Genomic DNA, 23,055 nt, shown 5'->3' on the forward strand with positions numbered 1-23,055 from the left:
CCTGCCTAATCTCCGCAAAGTTTGCATTTACGGTTGCAGGGTCCGGGGTGTATTATGTTTACATACAATACAATGTGACCGGGGTCGTGTTCCTCTGTAGGAATACGCTCCTCGAAACATTTAATAAGCAGCTTTTCGCTGTTATGGCAAAAAATTTGCGTTCAAGGGAAGAGAACCACTACATTCGCAATGAATGAACCGAGAATGAAAAGCGAATCACTGCACTGAGGTTAACCTTGTTTAGGAGGGAAAGAAATACACTTTATTTGTAAAAACGTCTCTTACATCCTGACAGGCCTCTAAAATGTCAAGAAGCCCTCTGGCCTACGCCTCACGCCTCGCTCGAGTGACCAGTCTTCGCTGGCTCAAGGTCGGCGGCAAGCAGAGCGTCCTCCCAGGAAGAGCGAGATGGGTTCAGGGTGGGCCCAACGGCCCGCAGTCGTGGCAGAGTGGTTTGGGCTCCCGACTCGGCTGTGGGAGGTGGTCAGTTGGAAACCCGCCGCCAGACACCCACCGATAAAAATGGGTACAAACTTCCCCCGGCCCGGCGCCCGGCTCTCTCAGGGATGTGAATTTGGAAGAGGCTCTGCTAACACTGCTGTGCTCCTTGACCAATGAACTAATGACCTGCAAAGGTCGGGTTGACAGAAAAATAGGGCCACATAATGGGCTTTTGCCGCATAAGGCGAACTTGTTGTTCGATGGCGGAACTGATCACTGCCACATCGGAGAAACTATTTGAGACCTATATGACCCCTTTCCCAAACATGTCACCCCAAAGAGCCGAACACCAGGCCGAGGGAAAGCTTGTACTCATTGAAAAGTCTGTGGTACTACCCGGCGGCACCAGGGATCGAACCTGGTACCTCCCGAACACGAGGCGGATGCTCTACCACAAGGCCGCAGCCGTAACTTCGCGTTTGGGCGCCTGCACCACCCCGCCGGGGTGGTGCAGTGGTAAGAAGACGCCAGACTACTGTGCCGGAGTACCCGGGTTCGAACCTGACCTCGGCGGCTGCGTTTTGATGGAGGCAAAACGAAGAGGCGTCCGTGTGCTGTGCGATGTCAGCGCACAAAGATCCCCAGGTGGTCGAAATTACTCCGTAGCCCTCCACTACGACTCATCTTTCTTTCCACTTTCATTCCCACCTTCCTCCCTTCCCTTGCGGCGCGGTTGAGGTGTCCACAGAAAACAAGTGAGACCGTTACCGCTCCTTTCCCTTCCTATAAATCAATCTCTTCTACGCAGTCACGTTCCCGCCGGGGTGGTGCAGTGGTAAGACGTCCGACTACTGGGGGTCTTACCACTATTCGAACCCGACCTTGAGGTGTCCACAGAAAACAAAAAGTGAGACCGTTACCGCTCCTTTCCCTTCCTATAAATCAATCTCTTCTACGCAGTCACGTTCCAGCCGGGGTGGTGCAGTGGTAAGACGTCCGACTACTGGGGGTCTTACCACTATTCGAACCCGACCTTGAGGTGTCCACAGAAAACAAAAAGTGAGACCGTTACCGCTCCTTTCCCTTCCTATAAATCAATCTCTTCTTCTACGCAGTCACGTTCCCGCCGGGGTGGTGCAGTGGTAAGACGTCCGACTACTGGGGGTCTTACCACTATTCGAACCCGACCTTGAGGTGTCCACAGAAAACAAGTGAGACCGTTACCGCTCCTTTCCCTTCCTATAAATCAATCTCTTCTTCTACGCAGTCACGTTCCCGCCGGGGTGGTGCAGTGGTAAGACGTCCGACTACTGGGGGTCTTACCACTATTCGAACCCGACCTTGAGGTGTCCACAGAAAACAAGTGAGACCGTTACCGCTCCTTTCCCTTCCTATAAATCAATCTCTTCTTCTACGCAGTCACGTTCCCGCCGGGGTGGTGCAGTGGTAAGACGTCCGACTATTGGGGGTCTTACCACTATTCGAACCCGACCTCGGCGGCTGCGTTTCTATGTAGGCGAAACGAAGTGGCGTCCGTGTGCTGTGCGATGTCAGCGCACGTTAAATATCCCCAGGTGGTCGAAATTACACCGTAGCCCTACACTACGGCTCATCTTTCTCTCTTTAAACTTTCACTTCCACATCCCTACCTTCCCTTAAGGCGTGGTTGAGGTGTCCACAGAAAACTAGTGAGACAAATACCGCGCCTTTCCCGTCCTATAAATCAATCAATCTACGCAGTCACATTGTCTTGACTCATTAGCGGCGGTAGCGGCATCAGTCAGTCTCTGCTAGCGCTGCCTCCGGCGACCCCCCCCCCCCTCCTTTCCTCGTGTTCTCCGGTTGCTGCGCGCGCTCCTGCCTCAATCGTTCGCCGCTGGAATTTTAGGTATACCCCCCCCCCCTTTTCCTGCGAGGCTCAGGTTGCCGCAGCGTCGGCTCAAACTAGGGGGGGGGATGAAAGGGGGGCGGGGCTGTTCCCGACGCCGACGCGAAACCCAGGAACGGGCGCTAAAGGGCTGCGCTCTAAAATTCGGTGGCAGGCTAGCCCCCGCCGCAAGCGACGTTGACCAATCAGTCCCAGCCCCGTAGGACCAGGAACAGCTACCCTTCACCACCTCCAGCAGCGAAATCGCAAGTTCGAGGCCAATGTAGCTTTCGCTACAAACATTTGAGATAATGCGCCTTTCCTGTAAGGTTATTTATAAAGGCCCACTGTCCACCCACCAGCCGAAAATATTTTCTTTCCAGGTGACTATGAGACTTCCCCCCAGAACGCAAGGCCGCAACGCATTTACAGCCACCACAATCACCCAATTCTGCCATGTTTCTCTCCTCCCGTTTTCTCGCAAAGGTTCTTCACTCTCCTACCCGGTCGTCTAGCCTTCGCAAGCCAAATTCCCCCTCCTTCTGAATGCGCGCCGCTGCATTCAGTTCGACCGTGGTGAGGGAAAAGCGCGCAGCAAGCGGTAGACACCATTAGTGGTGTACGCCCATCCTTCACCCGTCAGTCAGCGAGACGAACCAATAGATGTCGTTTGCGACTACGACGTCATCCTTGCGGTTCGTAATATAATAATAATATTTGGTTCACAGGAAGGGAAAGGCGCAGTATCTGTCACACTTGCTCTGTGGACACCTGAACCGCGCCGTAAGGGAAGGGATGAAGGTAGGAGTGAAAGTAAAAAAGAGAGAAATGGGGGCCGTAGTGGAGGGCTACAGAGTAATTTCGACCACCTGGGGATCTTTAACGTGCGCTGACATCGCACAGCACACGGACACCTCTTCGTTTCGCCTCCATCAAAACGCAGCCGCCGTGGTCAGGTTCGAACCCGGGAACTCCGGCACAGTGGTCGGGCGTCTTACCACTGCACCACTCGGCGGGGCCGGCTCGTAGAGAACGGGGAAGTAGAGCCGGGGAAGCTGGTTTCCCTACGGGGAGGATGAGAGAGAGCTTTGATTTGTATTTTTGCTGCTTTGCGGCGCGCGTATCGCTGTATCATTTTGCACAGCCTATATCCGGTACCTGATTGAAGCACTGGGCTCCTTTGCTTAAAAGGTCATTCCCTGGACAGTGGGCCTTTAAGTCAGCGCTGTTATATCCTCGAAAAATGGTTTACAGCAATATGAAAGGCACAGTATCTGTTACATTTCTCCGTGGACCACTGAGCCGCGCCGTAATAAAAGGGAGGAAGGTAGGATATAAAGAGAGAGGTGCCGTAGTGGATGGCTGCGAAACAATAAAATCTAGAGCTACAGGGGTTCAATGCTGCTGCAGCAAATGTTGAGCGATAGCTCTGCTGGTGTCACAATTAAGGCTGGTTTCAGTTATTTTGAATTTTTTACGCTGTAATGATTACGAGCAGAGCCATGTGATCAAATAGTAAAAAACTGCCGCGGTTTTTATGTTGATTAGTAGAATTGTAAATTGGTCTAGAATAAAGGAAAGGCGCAGTAGCTGTCACACTTCTGGGGAACACCTGAATCATGGTGTAAAGGAATTGAGAGCTATCACAGTGGAGGGCTCCGGAAAATTGTGGCGGTCCGCTAAATTTAGCGGTCGCTGTCCGCATCCACAGTGTAGCTGGCTTACCAAATCTGGTGCCCACTCGCCTCTCCGATTTCAGTTGCCTATGTCTGCAGGTTAAAGATCCCAAAGCGGTCAACTATTCCGGAGCCCTCCACTATGGCAGCTCCCTCCCTCCATTTCCTTACGGCGCAGTTCAGGTTGTTGTTGTTGTGGCTGTAGGAAGAAGGAAAAGAAAATGCACGGGCCTGCTACTGGCTCTGTAGCTGAGCCACTTCCGCTGCCTCGTGCAGATAGAAGAGAATATAGAGAAGAAAGAAAAGGAAGAGGGAAAGAAAGACGCGCGCCGCAACAACAGCCGTCGTCCACCACCAGCGGTGGCGTGTGCAATGACGGCCTAGAACAGATAAAAATTCGGCGCCAGGCTAGCCCTCGCCGCAAGCGGCGGTGACCCACCTGTACTAACCCCATCAGGGGAGAGCACCATTCGGTCGCAGTTCAGGTGTCCACCCAAGAGCCCTTCCTTTGCACCACCCTAATGGCGTTCATATGGAGGCCCCCTGACAACCCTCACCAGGACAGTTGGCGCGCGGCGTACGTGCCTTAAGTAGATACCGCGGTCGTCTACCGCTACCGAGCAACAACACAGCACGCGCTGATTGGTCCCCGCATGCAGAGTCTGCCGAAATTTGACAGGAATATGGCGCCATCTGTCGCCATCGAGGTGATCTGCGCATGCGTACTGACGCTCGCGCGGTAACGCTAAACTAACGCCTGTAGTTCACGGCGAAATCCTAGCATAACGCGACCTTGACGAATCTGAGCAGTAAATCTAAACGTCCTATAGGCTGTATCAGAAGCCGTTTGCAGCCTCGCGAAAGGCACGGACGCCTTGGCCCCAATTGTGCATGCGCTCCTAAGCGCTACGCGGATTGGTAGGGGCGACAGGCGCGTAGGAGCACAATGACCTATTATAGGGCGCCCCTGCCTTTCGTAGTGCTGCAGTTTGATTAATTGAATGTCCCTTTATTGAATGGGAAGGCTCATGGCCATGGATGGGGATAAAGGAGAGTAGACAGAATTTTTCATATGAAACTTCTTCAACAGTGACTAATCCAATGTTTACCTAAAGCTAGGCCGTCACCTTTAATGAAGGAATGCGGCTCACTCGCGTAATTAACAGAACTTATTGCGCCTAGGTTGCACATACATTCAACTCCTTACGGTCGCCATCTTACTCGATTGCGGCGCGGCCGAACACCTTTTCAATAATTGGTTGCTGGACTGCATTTTAAGCTTGGTGCTAGCACGGTCGAAGGCACAGCGGAACTGTTCTTCAGCAGCCCACAGAGTTGTTGCGACATCTCCCTTGCCAGATCAAAAGGAGTATAGCTCGTGAAAGTCGCTAACAGAAAGCATTTCAGCAAAGCACTTCGAAAATTCCGCTTCAGACTGATTCTATTTCCTACTCGAATTCTATTCTTTGCATGCGCATTCACGTTAGTAGCTGACAGCGATCATATTCACTATGTGGCGGCAGCTATTGAGCACGCTGGCGCTCGTGATGCACTTGTCGCTTTGCTAGCGCCTAGTGGAACGGAGTGTCTCCCAGCTGCGGTGCCCATGTGCGTGTTTTACCATTTTCTGGGTAGTGGAGACGGATTTCTGCTCACTCTCCAGCCGGAGCCACAGATCTCACAAAAACTATGGATAAAACGCCGATAACTGCCCCTAGGTCATGAACACAAATGAAGAATCTGTTAAGAGCTACTTTTCATAGCGAATACATCTCTATGTCCACAAACTATAAAAAAATTACAAGGGTTCAATGCTGCCGAGCCAAATATTGAGCGAAAGCATTAGCTGCGGGTGACCGAGGTTGTTCTTCTTCCTCAGCCCACATATAAAGCCCCGCTTTAACTAACCCGTATGAACGTGCCTTAGTGGCCTATAGGGGTAACGTGAATGCCAGGGTCCTAGCAGGCTGATTCTAACATAACCGTCCCATGTAAAACAAGACCCAAGTTGGCAGCTCCTGCCAGCGCACATATAAAGCCCCGCTTTAACCAAGCCGTATGAATGTGCCTGACGTCACGTATCACGTAAGCACCAGCTGCGCCTCTAGTGCGCCACGCCGACCGCTTTTGTGTCATGCGGGGTGACGTCACGCGCTGTGCCATGGCTGCAACCGCGCTATGCCGACCGCTTGAGTTGGTAGCCCAGCTCTCACCCTAGTGTCACGTGGGGTGTCACGTCACAGCGTCACGTGGGTGCGGCCGCGCTACGCCAACCGCTTGAGTTGGTAGCACAGCTCTCACTCTAGTATCACGTGGATGTGGCCGCGCCACGCTGAAGGCTCGAAACCTAGAGTAGTATTGCTTTCGCAATAAAATACTTCTGAGGGAGGCCAGCACATGTGAAATTATCTGAACAAGCCGAGCTGGCATTCGTTACTTTCGACAAATTTCCATACCTGCTGCGGTGGTCCAGCCATTACAAACTTTGATTAACACAGTGTAATCATAGCTGAGACGGCCGCAACTACGTGGAAGCAAAATGCTCTTGCATAATATGATACTATAAGTGAACATCGAAATTAATCCACAGCCCTTCATGACCAGTGCCTCTTTCACTCTCTTCTCTTACAAAATGATTAAGGTGTCTACTAGGACTGATAGAGCTACTGCACATTTTCTCATAGCCAATTACTGTTGAAGGTGACCTAAGCAACCGGTGAATGAAGCTTGTGTAGTGACAAGCTGCAACCCTGACAGTAGCCATTTGCTACGAAGGAACTCCCTTATACAATCATTTATGCAGATAAAGGCCACAAACCATTTTGTAAATTGTAAGAACACTTTTATGGGTGTCTTCCAAGTCAATATTATTCCTTTTTTTACAAACTTCAAAACCCTACAGGCTGGATTTCTTGAAATGAAACTTGGCAAGGCTTTCTAGCAAGCTTTGCTGTTTGCCATCTCTCTTTGTTGTAGACTTTGACAAGCCAAGCCGCCGCTGCTTTGGTGGCGCTGCAAAAGAAACCAAGTCAAATGGTAAAACCAAACAAGAATGACCACTTTCAAGCTTCTTCACTGCTGCACAAGCAGATCTTTATAAGCATCCTAAACAGAGCTACTTTGCCAGGGAAGATGTTTATTGCAAAACATAGCGAGAGATAACCTAAATATCAGACTGAGGCAAAAAGAAAACTGTAAGCATTGGAGTAAAGGCTGTGGGAATCTATGGCCCTTTGTTTTTGAATTTTCTGTTGTCAAAATTCAGGTGTGAATCAAAGTGCTTCCAAAGACAATGAACAGTCGCCCTCACCATAAAATACTCTCTAAGTAAACGTGAATACATGGGGCCACAGGCTTATTTTTGGGTAGTAGCTGCCATATCAGATGACAATAACTGCTGATTGGTATCAATGCTATGTTAGAGGAACACATTTGTTTTTTTTGCAGCTGCATTTTAACACAGCATGATGTCATGGGAAGACTGAAGTTTCAGGGGTACATAAACTTGTTGCTGTCTAGCTCTCAGCAAGGGAGATGCTAATGTCAAGTGCCCGGACTGTTGAGATGATATCGAAAGCAGTGAGTGTGGCTTGATCTCCAAGTTGAGGATTAGGGCTGTGGGGCTGATCCCACCACTTCAGACAGAACTTGAAAGCCAGGTTTATTTGTCAATTTCATATATTTAGCTGAGTACATCAGGAATGTCTTCTACCAAAATGTAACTGAAAAAAAAAAAAAAAAAAAAAAAACATGCTACATCGAGAGGAGCTTTATCTAGTCACAAAGGTCACTCAAGTGGCCATGATACCCTACACTGATACGAAAGCAGAGGAATCCAGCTGTGACTCCAACCCACAGGCTTCTCAATGGCACCAATTTGTTCACCAAATGGCATGTCTGAACGACGTAATTGCCAGAACCATTATGCAAATGTTTACAGTGCAAACCCCAGAAAACAAAAGCAACAGCTTTTGGGAGTGAAACGTGCTACTTACATGCCTGACCACTTGAAAACTTATCACAAACAAGAAAGGGTTTAACTGTTTGAGATTTGTGATCGTTTCAAGAGCCAAATAAAACCAGAAGAAATCTCGCATGTGACTTTTTTCAGAACAATTGCCAATTCTTTCCGGCACTCTTCGTCCTGTTGTGCCTTCGCCAATGGAACTGCGGAAGTGAACAAGTTAAAGTTTGGGCACTGTACTTAGTTTACATGGCTAGCCGTTTACATGGCTAGCACTCAGTGGTGTTTACTTAGCAAGATGCTCACACTGACCTCTGTTCTCACATCTCGCTTAAAACATACTTTAGCCAATTATGATCAGGTTAAGCCAAACAGTGGATAAAAGCATAAAAAAAAATCAAATTAACCGACACTGCTCTAAAATAAGCACAAGACATCAATTAGTCCCCGCATGATGCCTCCACTTTGTTATCTCACAAATTACGCTTCCTTGAAAGCACGTTATTGATTGGGTCTAACTCAATTTTTCACGAATCTGCTTACAATGCAGAAATCAAGTGAAACTAGGTTTTGGCCGAAAATAAGGGGGGCCTATAAAAACATGAGTAAACCTTAAATTTCCCTCAGATACACATGACGGTAGCATGGTGGTAATTTAAAACAGAGAAACATGGCTGAGGTCAAGTGCGTCATATACACTGTGCAAAATTTTGCATGGTCTGAACATTCTCCTGCGAATCTACAGACGATACAAATGATGATACAAACCATGAGTTGCACATACAAATAATGTAGTCCGAGTGTCAGTAACACTGTGATCGGTGGCACCACAAGCATGGCCTCAGGTCGCAAGTAAATTCTATCAGCCGTAAGCACATTTCTGTGCACACAGTTGCTGTGCTTCAGCATATTGATTTTGTACACTTTTGATGACGTAGATTTCACGTGACAAACAAAAATAAATAAAGAAACGAATGAAGCACATTATTTTCAGTTTTCTGCTCACGGGCAGCCTGACAGATTGCAGAAAATGGGCAGCATGAAAAGAATATAGGCAACTACGAAGACGCATAGACAACAATCCTGTCAACTATGAGTCTTCACTGTCATTCATATTCTTTTCGAGCTGCCCATTATTTTCCGCAATGTTCAAACGACTTCCTCCCACACGAAGACCTCAACCTGACAGATGCTTGCTGACTAAATTTGGCTCCTCACACTTTGAAAAAACAAAAAAGAAAGGCACAGACTATATACACCAGCACAACACATCTAATCTTTTTCAAACGAAATTTTGTAGCACAATTCTAGACTGAATCTCATACCATTAGACACTGAGAATCAGCACTAGAGAATGGCAACTACTTCGGCACATTGCTTGTTTGCCAACATGATAGGTTGTACCACTTTGTTTGACTACTGAACGACGCTCCACTTTCTTCTAAATGCTCCAACGACAGTTAGCAGAATGTCCAGTTCAAGTAGCCACCTCTACCTTTTTTCAAGGAAATCAATGCTCCTATAGCAGTTTTTCACCATTTTCAGCCCATGCTTACCCTCCGAGTGTACAGTTCAATGGCCACAAATGTTGCCCAACACTGGGGTAGAAATGAAAGTAGTGAACCGTTTACAAGAAAACTATTGCATAGCCGATCAGTCATAACGTTTAAGAGGACACTGAGAACATCTTGAAGTCTGCTTACATTGCTTGATTAGCCTGCTCTAATCACAAGGATGCTGCTATTATTTCGTAGAAGAGAATAAAAAGTGAAATATAGCGACTGCCAACAATAGAAATTTATACAGGCAAACTGCAGTGAAATGAAGTTGGGTTTAATAGCCACAGCTGTTAAATGCCATCCTCTAGCTCATGGATCGTTAACGTTTAACTACTACAAGGTGATCGCCATGGAAACTGAGGCATTGGAATGAAGAAGGTATGCCGAGAACGGAGGATTGCACTAAAAGGGAGGAGGAGGGGTTAAGAACAGAGGCACACATATTTCACATATTTCATTTTAAAGAGACAGCTGAGAAAAGCCTGTACTCTAGATTTCGTGTCACTGTATAACAGCAGTATAGTGGGAGGGTTACCACTGAACAAACTAGAGGGCTGTTACCACTGAACGAGGATTACGAAGGAATGTTAAAAGCAGAAGAATGTACAGTCAGAGGCAATGCCAGGAAAAGAAGTTAAGAAATGCTTTATATCTATATGTATACGCTCATCACTCAATCTCCAACTGAGTACATCGTGAAATGAAAATAACTCCACAGCTCTCGATGAATTTTACATTACACAGTGGTGAAGACCTTGCAAACATTGTTTTCCGCAGATCCCAAATCTATGCTACAGCATCATTTACTTGCTATTAGTGTTCAGGCAGCCTTTTTCAGTCGCCACGTCACGAGTTTGGGTCATGTGCCAGAAGAATTTTTTATGCGCAATTTTTTCAACAATAAATTCATTTCTTGCCATGAACAAGCCATCCAAAAAAAAAGCAGTATTAAGATTGGGTCCAGCTGTCCTAAGTGTACCTTTAATGAAATAGTATTTCAAACTTAAGTTTCTTTTTAAATGATCCTAATTGTGCACGAAGTGATGACTTACCTTTCTTGCTGGGTTTAGATGGTATTCGTGGCTTCACAGCTGTGTACTTGGGTGTCTCAGTAGGTCTTTTCACAATGAAAGCACTTGTAATTATTAGCTCATCGTCATCACTCTCTTCAACCATGCCTGTCACACTAGGGCACAGTTCAGTCTTCTCTGTCACTGGCCATGGCGACTCATTTAGGGAATTTGGGCAATCCAAATCTTCCGAACTGTTCCTTACTGTTCCGAAGGAATTGCACCCGAGTTTAGGTTTCGGGATTGGCGACTCAACACTCTCTTCAAGGCTATCTGCCATACAATTAGCACTGAGCTCATCCTGCCGTCTCTCCAAGGAGAGCTCGGACTCTGTTTGCTTTGACAGTTCTCTGAAAGACGGTGGTAACGGATCTTCTTCATCAGATTCTGGAATAACGAGGTCGCCGGCAGCTGTAGGAGGGCTTCTTGGAACCTTTGCAAAGGGGTTTTTGAACACAGCACGAGGTGCACGGGACACGGTTGAACTGTCTCTCTCATCTAACACCTCAAACAATGACTTAACCCCTTTTGTTTGTTGCGAGTCATTTGTAGGAGTCAAAACTGAACTGTCACCTTGTGCGGATAAGCTGTTTGAACTGTCTTCTGTAAACCCAGAGTCCTGTGTCTTGCTAAGCTGGTTAGGCTGATTTGTTGTACTGCGACCCTGTTCGACCGGAATAACCATTTCTTTATCTTCTGCATCGTCGCCAAGCACGCAGGAATTTCTTTTTTCCTTTTCCAGCGCAGACACGCTCAGCCTGAGTCGCTTGAAAGGCGTCGATGCATGCTTCGAAACTGGCGTTGTCGGAATGCCCTGTGGCACGAACCTTGAACTCCACTGAAATTTGCCGAGAGAGGCATTGCTTTGAGATGCCTTGTTCTGCTTTGATGGTCCACTGTCACAAACTGGCTCTGACAGCTGTCTCTGCCACTCTGTCAACTCTTTCTCCGGTGAAGCTGGGGCAGTTGGTGTTGAAAAAAACCTTAAAGAGTACAAAAAAAAAAAAAGGATTGACCTTCATAACAAGAAAACTGTGAGATCTAGCATTTCAATTTAGAGCCCTGTGTACATTCTGCCTAGCCCAAGACCCAAGCAGCGCACACGTCTTTACAGGCCAGGCTCATTCTGGTAACTTCGAGGTGACAGTGTGGGCTAGGACCATTTGAAAAGCTCTTGTTGAAAACCACCCTCTATAACCCTTGGGCAATGTTCACATGCTCTATTGCCAGACCTTATCTTCTTACATTTGCATCTGGTCGATTTGCAACCTGTTTCTTTTTAATTTTTTTTTTTATTGAGCACACATAAACCATTACTCTAGACTTTACCCTTACTTATGGAATAGCCTGTGCATGACAGCAATTTCTTTTACCTTTCCCAATTAATCCCTTTACAGCGGTGCTACTAATCATTCGTTATTATATAGCATGTGGCAAATTCAGCTGGATAAAACAGTTTCATCTTAACATTAATGATTCTGTGTAGTGCATACATGTATAAGACATACTGCTGTGCCACCTTAAAATCTGTCGCAGAGTTGATTCCAGATATACTCAACTTGATGGGGATCACAAAGTAGCCCGATATATCAGTAATAAATTATGGGGCACACTTAAGCTCGCCTTGTGATGTGATAGCGTTAATGGCTTGTGCCTGTAGGTCGTTTACCAATCGTTTTAACTAATATCTCATGCATTTTTTTTTTTACATACAGTCCTGAGCTTCCATTTTATCCAGCTACCAGTCATAAGCCAACATTTCTTTTTTTTTCGGAATTGGAGGAGTAAGGCCACCTGGCAATGCTAGGTGGAAATATAAAGTCCCGCTTCAGTCAACCCATACAAATGTGCCTGCATGGCCTAGGAATAGCATGTCTGACTTGGCATCCAGAAACCCTGGAAGGTTGGTTCCTACCTCACCTTCCCCCTTCAAATGAGCAATTCGAGTTGGCAGTTCGTCCCAACTCTGTGATATCACATTGCCTCATTACACAAAGTAACCCAAGTTTTTGGCCAAGCCACCTGCCAACTGCCACCTGCCAGGGGCACACCCATAATTTTTTGCTCACAACACCGACACCGCCAGATTTTCTGGAAAACAGGGCCTTTGAACAGTAAAGGCAAGTAAAGGCAAGAAAAGCGAAAGACAGATGTCAATACTCCTCCTTTTTTTTGAAGTAAAAGCACACGTCCGTACCGATCATCTGGCTCGGATATCAGAGGCTGCGCTGTATCACCACTCACTTCTGAATGGCGGCAACCCGGCCTTTTTTGGCAAGGATGTCAAGAGTATGAATCACCTAGCAGGAGGACTTCAAAATCTAATTTTCTCACCAATAAATGAACCTTTCACTACCAGACAAATGTCAACATGGCAGGAAAGCTTCATAAAACCAATTTTACTAGGAACAATAATTAAATGAAGTTGCCCTCGATGTCCCCTTAAGGCAAGGCTACAGAACTAGCCCCTCTTATCAAAGACACGGCATGGGGAATTTAATGCCCCGAAGCGAAACACAGGCTATACAGGACACCGTAGTGGAAGGCTCATTTTTAATTTGCACCACCTAGGGATCTTTAGCATGCGCTGACATTGAAAAGCACATAGGTATTCTAATGTCTTGTCTCCTTGAAAATATAGTTGTCGCTGCCGGCACTGAGCCAGCGAATGAAGTGACTGAGCCACTACAGTGCACCTCAGCAAAGACAAAAAGAAGAAAATGGGCACGTGCGCATTTAAAAGCATATGAAACTAGAAAGGTGACAAAACTATGAGCAGGAAATTCAGTGAAATGGGCAAGCAATGCGCTTACCTGCTGCGAACAACACGTGGCTTCGGCGTTACTTTGAAAATGTTTCCCGTTTCATCCTGGCTCTCGGGAGATGAACCTGCTGTTGTGTTTTCAACTGGTGACTCATTATTTCTCGAGTTCCCATCAAATGATGGCAAGGGACTTTCCTGCTTGTCGTAATGAGCATCTGGGGTGTCAAAACACATCAATCAAAACACTTGTTCCAACAGTATAAAAAAAAAAAAATGTTAAACTGAAAAGAGGTGGCACAAAACAAGGCACGCGAATTTCAAATGCGTACTCAAATAGTTCAGACTATGTGTACAATGCTTTTGCGCATCGTCTCTTCTCGCGCCGCATTCAGGAATTCAAAACAATGTTGCAAGTGGTACAGACTGCAAACTATATAGAGGAATGAGATGAACTGACCTAATCTTTGGTCTGAGTGATGAAATACATAAACATTGATATATCTAGTAATGTGTCTGAGTACTCACTGACCAGATGATAAATGGTGACCCTTCAGATTTTTTTCTGTTCATGTTATCAGATGTCTCAGCAAGTATACAACATTTGAATCCTGCCATTTGACTCAAGCGATGCACCCACTGATGGCAGAAGCCCATCAGACTGCCTATGAACACAGCATCTGCTTTCTTTCATGTCGTGCTGGCAGTAAATGTGTACACTTTGAGAAAGTCTCACGGCTGCACTCAACAGGGCGAAATTCCTAAAGGATTAAGCCTGGTTTCATGACGTCTCGACTGCAGCATGTTTTTCTGCTGTGTCCAAGTGATAAGCCACTCTCGGATATAAACAATGCGTTAATGAGTTTAACTAAACAACTCCTTCCTAAGCAAGTGTTAGATACTTGTGTGACCTGATTTTTGTGCTTTGCAGCACTGCTTTCTAAATGTCAAGATGCAAGACAGACGTGGTAGAAGAGAAGCCGGAAGGAGGAATTCTTGAAGACCACAAAGCAAAATGAGCAAACGTTGCGGAGAAACCTCAGTCCTCTAGCCAACATTACTTATTCACACCTTACAGTTCAAACTGCCCACACCAGCACTCTCATCTTTGCTACAATAAACCCTAGTAGCAACAAAATATGCCAAGGAATTGAGATAGTTCAGTTTATTAGCATGGTTATGAGTGTACGCCTATGCTAGGGCACTCCAAGGACGTACAGGCCAAGATTGGTCTTGTTGACAAAATACAGCTGCGCTGTAACGTTGGATTGCGGTAACTTTCCCAAGGCAAAAGAGGAAGAAACACGTACCCCTATCAGGCGTAACAGCTCATGTCATCCGCAGCAATAGTGCTACTGCAGCATGGCAGTGCCAAGAAGCAAAACCAAAGGCCAAATCTGCACAAAGCACAAGTTTCCTCACGACCTTTTTTAGCCCAACTCACCAATGTTTTCCAGTGACGTCAATGGCTTTTGAGGACGATGGAGAAACCTAGCTTGAGTTTTCGGAGTCTTTGGAGTTTGCGCCAACCTCCGCTCGGCGACTTCGAACGCGCCCAGCCTCTTTGGAGTAGAGTCTTTTATACAACTGTCAGTATTCACCTTTTCTTTCTGGTCTTGCACATTTCCCAAGGAACTTCTTGCTCTCAGTATCTTGAAGAATGGAAAAATTCAGATATGTTCAGGTGATCCTATTTGTGCTTACCTAAATGTTTACTTAATTACTCGCAAGTCTTCAATGAACAAAGAAGATATTACAGTAGGAGCCCAAGGATATGACAAAGTTCTATCTGCTGGAGGCAATAATAGCAGCTTTGTATTTCAGAAAAATGGCCCTGATCTTTATCTAGTCTTGTGTGACATGGCAGGTCAGTCTATAAACTTACAGTTGAAAGAAATGGAGAAAGTATTTCCCAGTTGGCCTATACAAATACAGTAAAACCACGTTACAAGAGACACTCTAAGGACCCGAAAAAGATGTCTCTTGTAACCAAAATACTTGTAAACTCGTATGTTCAGCAGTTTAGATTCCCCTATCTAAATTCTGTTCCATATCAGTGTGCTTTTATGCTGCAATACATCAGGAACCAATAAGTGCTGCTTCCTCTTGACTGGGGAGTCAAAATGTCCTCGTTATTTCAGTCAAACAGGAATTTGATGCCAGTGGCTAAAACAATGGGGACATTTTCACTCCCTAGTCAAGAGGAGGCACTCCTTCTTGGTTCCTGACATATTGCAGCATAAAAGGGCACTGATGTGGAACAAAATTTAGCTAGTCAAATCTAAACTGCCGCATATACGAGTTGGTACGATTCAGCTGCGTTTCATGAGCATGACTGGGTTCTGTCTCTTCTAAATAGTGAAGCAGTTACTTTAGGGACCTGCAAAAGCTGCTCACAGCAACAAAGTGTCTCTTGTAACCATGTTTATTGTATGCAATGTTATTAACATGGCAAACATAGGAAAACCAACCAAACCATTTTTAAGTGTCTCTTGTAATGAGATTTTACTAGCTGTAAAGGAGATAATTTCAGTGGACAATCAGTGGGCCTAGAGATGTTTAGTGCAGTGTTGATGCATTAGATACCGAAGAGGTGCCCACCTCCTCATGTAATATAAAAAAGGTGACTACTTTCTGTAGACTTAAGGGAAGAAGTTAGGCATTTCCGGTGAAGAATATGGTAGATGCATATTGCAGCTGCAGTTTACTAACCTTTTAAAGTAATAAACCTAATTTCTAAAGCAGGTACATGGGCACGATGCTTTATAGGGAAGTGCCAAAGTTACACATACTTTGTTGTTAACATACAAATATGAGGCCAAGTGTGATGGTTACATGAAGATATTCGCCACCAGACTCGTCTATGCTATCATCAAATCGAGTGCAACAAAAGGCCCAGAGTAAATGTGATTATCTTAGATTTGTTCATGTTGACTTGCATTTATTGTTATTCGAGCCACAACGATATTCAAGTCACATTGAACTATCAAAGTGATAATAAAGGTGTTACTCTCACATTACATAGTATTACACAGCCATTTGCACAGATACAAATATGGGATGATATGCAATCAGGAATGTCGCTGACACAAATTTGGAAAGGTAATACTTGGGGCAGATCAGAAAGGCAGATTCTTGGGCTAGTTGATAGGGTTTGCTCATTTTGGCCAAGCCTGAAGTGCTAAAAAGACAGGAATGTGAGGGATAGCACTGTGTCCTGCGCATCCCTCAAGTCCCTGTCTTTTTTGCGCTTTAGTCTTTGCCAAGTTCCGCCAGATGTATGGTACACACGGTGTGGTGCACCTCGGGAATGAAGCCAAAGCCACCGAACGGGGTACCTTTGCTTGGAGATGCTAATACAGAGCTTAACCAAAAGACTTCAAAAAGTCAATAAGAACAGCATTACTTTGAGAGGAAAAACACAACCTAATGGAAATACTGGTAATAAACAAAAACAGCTGCAATCCACAAAGTACAGTTAACACAGAAAACCGTGCCGTTTAGAAAATAGCTAAAGTGGTCAGTGCTGTGCGATGTTAGTAGAGAGAATAGAGCACGCCATAAGACTTTCCAAGCAATAAAAGCAAGCGAAATCAAACTGCAAGCTTTTTACTTTACCTTTCCATCTTTTGGAACATAGTTGTCGACCTTTTGTCCAGTGTTTACATCAATATTCCCAACTGCAAGGTCAAAGGCCTCCTGCTTTGGAAACTGTCTTGGATTTACAAAAATAGGTCAAGGATAAGTCTAGTCAAAATAAACACACTGTGCTTAGTTCAAACATGAGAACACTTGCCAAGAAGTCATAAGTCAAACCAGCATTTATAGCGTACACTACACATAGCACAAGGTCTGCAGATGTTTCACGAATTTATACTCATCAATAGTGAAGAAAAAGAAAAACAAAAGCACCGATTTATACCTTCTAAATAAATGCTATGCACCTTTCAAAGCACTGGAAACATAAAATTCATCAAGTGCGCAAGGATATACTGTTTACAGTGTAGGCCAAATTACAAGCACAAAAGTATTGCACTGACTCCCAGATGAATTCGATGAGCCATTCAAAGAGCACAAAACATTGATATTCTGAACCAGTGTAGGTTCCGTGTATGAAGACACAGGTGTAAACTAGATTGCAGATATGAACATTGTTTTGTATAACCAACATCCTTTCCATTTCGTGTTCGTACAGTGTTGTGAAGCTTTATCGGAACCGTTTTGAAAAATTCCTCTGCCTCAACCGGAGACGCGTTTCCTGTGAAACTGTGCCGAAAGCTGGTGTATTGTTGACCCTTTTGTTTTGTAAGTCTTACACTGGTGCTTACCTGATTTGGTCCCGCATGATGAGAAACCGGAACTGTCTGTGACGAGAATGAAGGTGCGAAAGACACAAGCACCGATTTTCCGGAGAAGGACAGCAGTGACTCCAACTAGCATCACTATGAAAACATGCCACGCTTGCCTAGGTAGTTTAGAACTGTGGCGCTTTCCTCCAGCTACGCCAGACGGCGCCACAACTGCCTTTTGACAAAAACTTGGCCACGGCATCTTTGGCTTCTCAATCACGTCGCAGACGGTTCTGGTTTTTCATCATGCGCAGACAAGGACAAGCACCATGGTCAAACCTGATATTCAACAAAAGAGTCAACAACGCACAAAGCTTTGTGAGCGGTTTCAGTACAAATGAGCCTCGCATTGAAGCGGCAAAAGTTTTTTTAAACGCTTCCATAAAGTTGCAGAACACTGTACATAGGCCCACTGTTGGCAATTCAAAAATTAGGGGGGCACTCAAGTTTTGCTTTCACAGTAGACGTGTTCCATGAATCTCTTTTGTTTAAGCTATTTTTCGGGCCGAGGAAGGCCCAGCACCTGTCTCAGTTCTCACTGCACACCTACACTTATACAATTAACACCATAAAATTGGAGCTACATGTGTTGTCGGTTCAAATCGCATTGCAAGTGAGCCTCCAACCTGACTAGTAGATGGATTCCAAATAAGAAGCGATTTATGGGGGGATGTGAAGATCGGACCACGAAAATCCCACACACACACACAAAAAAGAAAACTGGTTTTAGAAAACTTAGGTTTTCGGCACCTACAACACTCATCCTCTCTTGTACTGAAATATTGCACCCAAAAACAAATTCTAAGTGCTCCAAATAAGTGTAGAGACAACGTAATGTACATAGGCAGTGTATGGCAGTTTAGAAATTTAAGACTTGTTTTCTCAAAAGTTTATTTTGAGCATATCACGTTGTTCGTGGAAAGCATAGCACCGTAATGGATGCATGAATATGAATGCCGTTTGTTTTGTTGTAACTGCTCACATGTGCTTTGCATCAAGACAAGTTTCAGATTTACCATTTAGGTGCACAGTATTTTATTAACGAGCAATTAGGCCGTGATGCATTCTAAGCATTACAAGAAGGTGTATACTGCATCCTTAAAAAAAAAAAAAGAACAGAAATTCAAAAAGAAATTAGGAATGATCTAAATCACACTTATTGAATATTAAAATCATTTACAGACCCATGGCCAATTTTGTAGTTATGCTAGGCTTTCTACGAGCAAGCAGCATGCAAACAACATGTAAACTGACGAAACAAAAAAATATTGAATATATCACAGTGGAACTTTATATCTGACTGTTTGATGCTATTCAGGTCAGTGTACTAACTTTCATCGCTCCAAGTTGAAAATAAGAAAGTGCCTCCGATCCCCTCCTCCCCGATTTAAATGAGGTGACACCACCCTCATCACAGTCTTTACAAGAAATCAAGCACATCTTTTTGCTGGCACATTTGGAATGATGCCAAGTTTTTCCCCGACAGTTCTGGGGTACGGCGATGGCTTTTCAGCACAAGACCAATACACTCTCGCATTATAAATTCAGCTAAAAGTCAGCCTTGTGTCCATGTGTCCAAGTTTGTGCAAGAATCCTGCCTTATACTGCAAACAGTATGACATAAAATCAATCATACCAATATTTCAAACTTGGTAAGCACAATGATGGTTCCAGCAACCCAGAGAACTTCGCACCAGTCCCCATTTACAGTGCTTGAACGTTTCCCATGTCTTTTTGAAACAGTAATGAGAGATAAAATTTCATTTCCCATCTGCATTCTACTACAACCTTTTGGCCGAGCTTGTGTCAGTCACTAAATACTGTCACAGAAACAAATGGGAAGGAGAAGGGGGATTTCATAGCATTGAAAAATATATTGTTTATCTTTAGCAACAGTGATCATTAAACAACATGTGGGGTCCCTCGTTTCCACTGTTGCAATTATCAAAACAGGCTGGATTTTGAGAGCAATGATTAACACGCTTTTAGAAAATGAAAAGCTGCAGAAATGAAACACTAGAATTTGACGAACAATATTTAACACATCCTAAGCAATGCTATCTTAGTCAAGCAGTGGCATTTCCAACACTTCGGACCTTTATGGTAACTACAGTAACACTGGTGGAAAATTACTATGAAGGTACTTCAAAATTATTTTCAGCAAGAGGATACTGTCCAGCGTAGGTCATTTCCGTGGGGTCAATACTGGGGTCATAAGGATTCAGAGGCACCAGTTCATTACGGTCAGGACAGAAGACAAGTTGATAGCGAAAAGTATTCTCAGCCTTCAGGAATTCTTCGACGTACTGGTTGTCCACAGAAAGTGTTGGCATTTTGAGATATGATGGCAGCTTCGGCAATGTCTGGTGCAGGGAGAAAAATATAGTCCCCAATGAGAGAACCTTTGAGACAGCATAACACAAGGGCCTAAATGCCATAACGTTTTAATCCAACTATTCAAGAATGTAAAAAAAAAGCTTTAATTAAAGCAGTAACCGGGATATCAGCTCTGGCCTTTTCGTGCAGTTCTTAACAAATTGTGCTCAATAACTGAGCCCAGATGCTTGCTTTTCTAGACACTGAAGTCTTAATGAGAGCAGTGGTTACTTAAGAAAAACATGAATGGCATCAGCAGTGACAAACATCAGCCTTACAATCTTGAAAACTCACCCCAATGATAATCACCCTTTCAGGAATTATGCACATCAGTATGGCCTCATAGCAAGATTAAGGAATTGTAAACCAGCCCTCAAATTGATGCAGGTGGGGTAGATGTTAAATCTGCAAGCTTTAAACACAGCTGCAAACATCAAATTTGAGAATTTGAGTATTAGAGTTCAGTTGCATTAGAGTTCAAGAGAGAAAAAATACTGACATACACTAACTACTTTGCAAAAATATCACTGAAGATTTCAAGAACCTGACATGGTTCCATGGTACTGCCCTTGATTGTTTCCATTTAGTCAAGGGCTGTAATGCATCCTTTTGATGATCAAATTGCTATTAATTCTGCAGCAAACAAAAAGCAGCAAAGTATTCCCCGGTTCTGCACCCTCTTAGCCAGCACTGCTCGCAGAAAATAAACTATTAATGTCGCACTTGACTGTAATGAGGACTACAATAAGGCTGATAATAATTACAATTTCTCCTCGGCCTGCTGGATGGACACACCCAGAGCTATGTGAACAGGTGATGTTTCATGTGGTTTCATGTGGAGTTTGGGGTTCATTTCTCCTTTCTATTGTGGCAAGTTGTGGTTTTGAGCATGAAGCTCAAATGAACTAACTGAATCATGGTACTTACAGCTCGGAGGTTGGGATTAGTGATGAGCGAGAAAAACTTGTTCGCTTTTTTTAAACCGATGCCAGGCAGGGAGGGAAGGTAGTCGCAGCCAGACAGGATGCACATCTGCCGAAACTTGTCAAGCGTGAAGCGATCTGCCAGCAGCCCAAAGCATTTGCCAAGTTCGGACTTTTCATACAGGACGCCAAAGCCTGCCCTGTCCATCTTGAAGAGCACCTGGAAGACACAATCGGGCACAAGCTAACATGAAACTCCACCAATGGTCAGTACAGCACGAAAGTCAAAGGACTTTCCCGCTAAAAAAGCTGCTAGTTTTAATTCATTTAATTTAACCTCAATGTCCTTGGTTCCAAGCCTCAGAGCAGAAATGGGCTATCAAAATGCAAATAGCCAAAAGGAGAACCAAAGATGCACTACAAGAAATAACTGTGCTCAACTCACCTGCCACCATGCAGCACTTTAATTATCTCATCTCGTATATCTTCTTTATCTTTCGCATTTTTGTGCAAACGACAAATCAAGTAACATGCATCACAAGTGCAGTACAATTGCATTTTCTTCTGTCAGAAGTATCACCATCATTTTCCTTCAAGTGAAAAATGCCCAGAAAAGAAGATGAAGTGGCAGCCTACTATAGGTGCGGATGCCTGCAATTTCAGGACAGGCCAACACAACACATCCAGCCACTGTGTTCAGATAACGTCATTAATCAATTATCAGTTATTATGTCTATAGTCATGCAAGGCTATGACACTGCATGAACAAGTTCCACGCAGCTGCTTGCCTTGTCACATCCAAAGAGGATAAGATCAGAGTCCTCCGTGATGACCACATCAGCCAACTTGCATTGGGCCAGGTAAGCGAGCTGCGCATCCGCTTCATAAGGTGCCACTATGTAATCGATGCCTCTTCTTCTGCATTCCTGAGGCGAGAAAATGTCAAAATATCAAAGTGGTGCACGTGTATTATGAAGGTGCTTCACATAAAAATGTCCAGTGAAAATGCTCGGAAGCATGATATCTCACCTTGATGACTTCATGGGCCATGGCAGATGTGACGTCAACAGCTCTTTGGTAACATTCTCGTGCTTCTTGAATCTTCCCCTCAATAAGGAACTGCTTGGCTTTCTGCCTGTTGATTTCCCGCTGTCTGAAAATACAAGGTGACAGAGCAAGTTCTTTTGCTTCGCGCAAACCTGGAACTCGGGCGCTCGTGCCTCCACTGCCGAGGTGTAAAACGGGGCACGGAGGTTGTAAACGAACGGAGGTACTCACTGCCTGCGCTTTTTCTCGGTTAGCTTTTTCGATGGCAAGTGACGGCCGTCGAACACCAAAATGGGCCGCACTCCTGACATGATCAGCAAGTCTGCCATCTTCATACAGTAGGTCACGTACCTGCAAGGAGAACAGAAAACAGAACGGACATTTGGGACGCTAAACAACCTAAGTTCTTCGAGCTTAACCCTGAACTGCCCAAATAAGCACATATACACAAGCACGTCTTCTCACATAAAAACAAAAAGAACGAAGCTACAGTTAAGCAAACATAGCTCGAGTTGATTTAGTAGAGTCTTAGAACTAGAGCAAATTGGGCGAGTTGGTAACGATCCATCGCATCGAACAACGCGAGAAAACATGGACATGAAGAAAGGATGACACAGGACAAGCGTTGCCCTGTGCTTCCCGCACCGGCTGCATCAAAGAGAAACAAAGCACGGAACAATTACTCACGCATCAGTGCTTTCGCCCTTTACGAGTCGCTCAGCACATGAAAAAGCTCCTTTATGAAGCCAGCAGTAAGTGTCCACGGCTGCCGTTTTCCCACTGAATTCCTTTATGTTCGCCTGCCTAGTCGCCTTCTGAACAAAAGGCAAGAGGCCCTGAATTCCCATCGCTTGGCTGCAAGTCTACGCACACTCTCCTGAGGCTACTTTAAATCATTTGACCGCTTCACAAGCAGTCCCCTGCACGCATTTCTCGGTGTTGTCAAACGCTGTCAGGAAAGCGCGCTAAATCGCTTGGCCCATTTCGCGCACTTTTTCGTGACGTCTGATGACGGCATGCTA

At 44.9% G+C, this 23,055-nt stretch overlaps 1 protein-coding gene across 1 annotated transcript; it reads right to left on the reverse strand.

The window, feature by feature from the left end:
- Nucleotides 1–6,811: 6,811 nt before the first annotated feature.
- Nucleotides 6,812–23,025, reverse strand: tos (Exonuclease tos). The gene is made up of 11 exons (XM_084585569.1): nucleotides 22,721–23,025; nucleotides 22,265–22,384; nucleotides 22,016–22,139; nucleotides 21,775–21,912; nucleotides 20,991–21,206; nucleotides 19,860–20,050; nucleotides 16,957–17,053; nucleotides 14,783–14,990; nucleotides 13,391–13,556; nucleotides 10,560–11,560; nucleotides 6,812–6,996 (listed from the first exon to the last, which is right to left on the reverse strand). Exons 1-11 carry the CDS (start codon nucleotides 22,879–22,881, stop codon nucleotides 6,881–6,883), a joined length of 2,538 nt encoding a protein of 845 aa, XP_084441695.1. The 5' UTR covers nucleotides 22,882–23,025; the 3' UTR covers nucleotides 6,812–6,880.
- Between the last annotated feature and the right edge of the window lie 30 nt (nucleotides 23,026–23,055).

The sequence above is a fragment of the Amblyomma maculatum genome, chromosome 11 (assembly GCF_055883805.1).
Source record: "Amblyomma maculatum isolate TAMU_Amacu chromosome 11, ASM5588380v1, whole genome shotgun sequence".
Taxonomy (NCBI): Eukaryota; Metazoa; Arthropoda; class Arachnida; order Ixodida; family Ixodidae; genus Amblyomma; species Amblyomma maculatum.

Coding starts and splice junctions, on each gene's coding strand:
- tos (XM_084585569.1), bottom strand. CDS start 22,881: ATGGGAATTCAGGGCCTCTTGCCTTTTGTTCAGAAGGCGACTAGGCAG. Junction 13,557..14,782: donor GACGTCACTGGAAAACATTG/GTGAGTTGGGCT, acceptor TTGACACCCCAG/ATGCTCATTACGACAAGCAG. Junction 6,997..10,559: donor ATCTAAACCCAGCAAGAAAG/GTAAGTCATCAC, acceptor TTTCTTTTGCAG/CGCCACCAAAGCAGCGGCGG.